Genomic DNA, 2,666 nt, shown 5'->3' with positions numbered 1-2,666 from the left:
AAGAGAGAGGGAGAGAGAGAGAGACAGAGAGAGAGACAGACAGAGAGAGGGAGAGAGAGAGAAAGAGGGAGGGGGAGACAGAGAGAGAGAGAGAGAGAGAGAGAGAGAGAGAGAGAGAGAGAGAGAGAGAGAGAGAGAGAGAGAGAAAAGCAGGAGAGGAAAAGGAAGAAAACCCAGAAAGAAGATGCAGCAGGTAACGAGTAGCAGGATATCGCCAGTGCCAGGGCTCGAACATCATGGGCTGCTGAGACCTCCCTAAGCCAGCAAAGCTGCCCTGCAGCTTTCCCATGTTGCTGAGGATGAGACCACAATGACTCACATGTAAATATGGCGAGTGAAGAATTACTATTAATTGAAATCCCTCTTCTAAGATGGCACCCTACTCTTGGCATGAGCCAGGAGCCACCTGGCCTCCACCAGCTCTGCCTGCCCATCTTCAGCAAGCAGCAAGAACAGAAGAGACCTTTGCCCATTTCTAAGCATCCATTTTTAGTGTAAACGTTTCCTTACCAGCCTTGGGAATCCGTGTTGCCACTTCATGATGGGAAGCTCCAGGTCCATTAAGGGAAGGAGGGGTGAGGGGGCTGCTGACTTAGACTCCTGGGGCTCCAGGAACCTCTTTTCTGTTCTTTGCCCAGATGGTGAAACTAAAAAAAGAAGAAAAATTGGTACTACATGGGTTTCTCCTTGTTGGCAGGGTGGGAGAGGCCACAGGCCAGGCTGGGCAAGGACTTGAAGCATCTCCTTGAATTGAGGGTCCAGTCAGGCCACTCTCCCTGTTTTATAGAAGTGAAAACAGGCCTAGGAAGAGGAACTGACTTGGTCAAAGTCACTCGGGGAGTGTTACAGGCAGGACTCTTTTCACTACAAAGGCAATCTGGATTGACCCATCCCGAAAAAAAATGCTCCCCATTGCAGCATTTCTCACAATTTCTCATTCAGTTCAATCAACATGAATGTTCTCTCACTCCAATGCTCTGAGAATGAGAAGGGCTACAGAGATGGTCCAGCCCCCTTTGGGAGGGCCATCTCAGACATCAGCTGGACTCTGGAGGACAGAGCCAAGAGCGGTGGGGGGAAAGTTTCAGGGAGGCAGAGTCTGTCCCTCTCAGGCTAACCTGCCTAGCAAAGAGAGCCTTCCCAAGGTGGAAGAGGCCGCCATCTCATGAGGTGGTCCCTCCCCTTTGCTGGACACCTTCATCTAGATGGTCATTTGTTGGGTAGGAGGAGTCTGGGTCAGTTTGGAATTATATATACAGTGTGTGTGTGTGTGTGTGTATATATATATGGTAATATATATGGTATATATAATAATATATGGTAATATATGTTATATATAATAATATATGGTTATATATGGTATATATATGGTATATATAATAATATATGGTAATATATGTTGTATATAATAATATATGGTAATATATGTTGTATATAATAATATATGGTGATATATGTTATATATGTAGTATATATAATAATATATGGCGATATATATGTTATATATATGGCATATATAATAATATATGGTAACAAAAATGTACATGAATAAAAAATAAAAACGTGGGGGAAAAAGAACATGGTGACTAAAAGTCAAGAAGGTTTGGAAGCTATCCCCCAGGGCGAGCCTCCCAAGCATTAGGTGATCCCATTACCTGCCATGCCCACATGGGTGCCTTTACAGCAGCTGGCTGTGACCATCTCGGCTCGGTTCCCAACATACTCTTCTCGAGGGCTGAAACTGTTCTCAGGGACATGCTGGGACACAGTGGGCAAGGGCTCCCCATTCACCACCTCTGCCACCGATGTGGTCAGCTTCTCCAAAATGAAGATGGACCTTCTGGGCCTGAAGGACTGCTTTGGCTCCCTGAGCGCCTGTCGGTTCAGTTCAACACAGCTAAAGACAGGGGCAGGGAAGGTGGTTGTAATGGGAATTTAGGGTCAGGATTCCACCTTAAGTTAAACTTATGATGAGTGAATTCAGTACAATACAATTCCATCAAGTAAAATGTAAGTTCCCTAAGGACAGAGGGTATGTATTGCTGCAGTTTATTTTGTCTTGGACTTTCCCCACCTCCCTCCGGCTCTTAGTTCAGTTTTTAATACATGTAGGTTCTTAATAAGTGCAACTAGGTGGTACAGTGGATAGAAACCTGGGCTTGGAATTGAAAAGATTCCTTTTCCTGAGTTCAAAACCAGTTTCAGACAATTGATAGCTGTGTGACCCTGGGCAAGTCACTTAACCCTGTTGGCCTCAGTTTCCTCATCTGTCAAATGAGCTAGAGAAGGAAATAGCAAACCATTCCAGTATCATTGCCAATAAAACTCCAAATGGGGTCATGGAGAGCCAGATATGACTGAAAAACAAATAAAAAACAAAAGGAGCTTAAATAAATTCTTGTTGAATTACATTAATATTTATTGAGTGTCCATATTACAGAAATTTGGTTCCTGGGTGGCTAGGTGGTGCAGTGAATAGAGTACTGGCCCTGGAGTCAGAAGGACCTGAATTCAAATCCGGCCTCAGATACTTAACACACACACAAAAAAAACTAGCTATGTGACCCTGGGCAAGTCACTTACCCCCGATTGCCCTAATTCCCCCCTCCAAAAAAGGAAAAAGAAAGAAAGAAAGAAAGAAAGAAAGAAAGAAAGAAAGAAAGAAA

At 44.1% G+C, this 2,666-nt stretch overlaps 1 protein-coding gene across 1 annotated transcript in view; it reads right to left on the bottom strand.

Annotated features, from left to right (window-relative positions):
- Positions 1 to 1,587: 1,587 nt before the first annotated feature.
- The window catches only part of LOC138173173 (germinal-center associated nuclear protein-like), a 45,679-nt gene continuing 44,600 nt past the window's right edge, over positions 1,588 to 2,666 (bottom strand). Inside the window, exon 13 of the mRNA XM_069103060.1 lies at positions 1,588 to 1,897. Coding sequence (XP_068959161.1) covers positions 1,639 to 1,897 — 259 coding nt within the window. The 3' untranslated portion in view covers positions 1,588 to 1,638. The remainder of the gene's footprint in view (positions 1,898 to 2,666) is intronic.

Source organism: Petaurus breviceps, unplaced genomic scaffold, assembly GCF_028583685.1.
Source record: "Petaurus breviceps papuanus isolate PSGF00001 unplaced genomic scaffold, PetGlider_PUasm1.0 567, whole genome shotgun sequence".
Taxonomy (NCBI): domain Eukaryota; kingdom Metazoa; phylum Chordata; class Mammalia; order Diprotodontia; family Petauridae; genus Petaurus; species Petaurus breviceps.
Note: the sequence above shows the minus strand (reverse complement) of the source record. Positions and strands in the feature narration are given on the sequence as shown.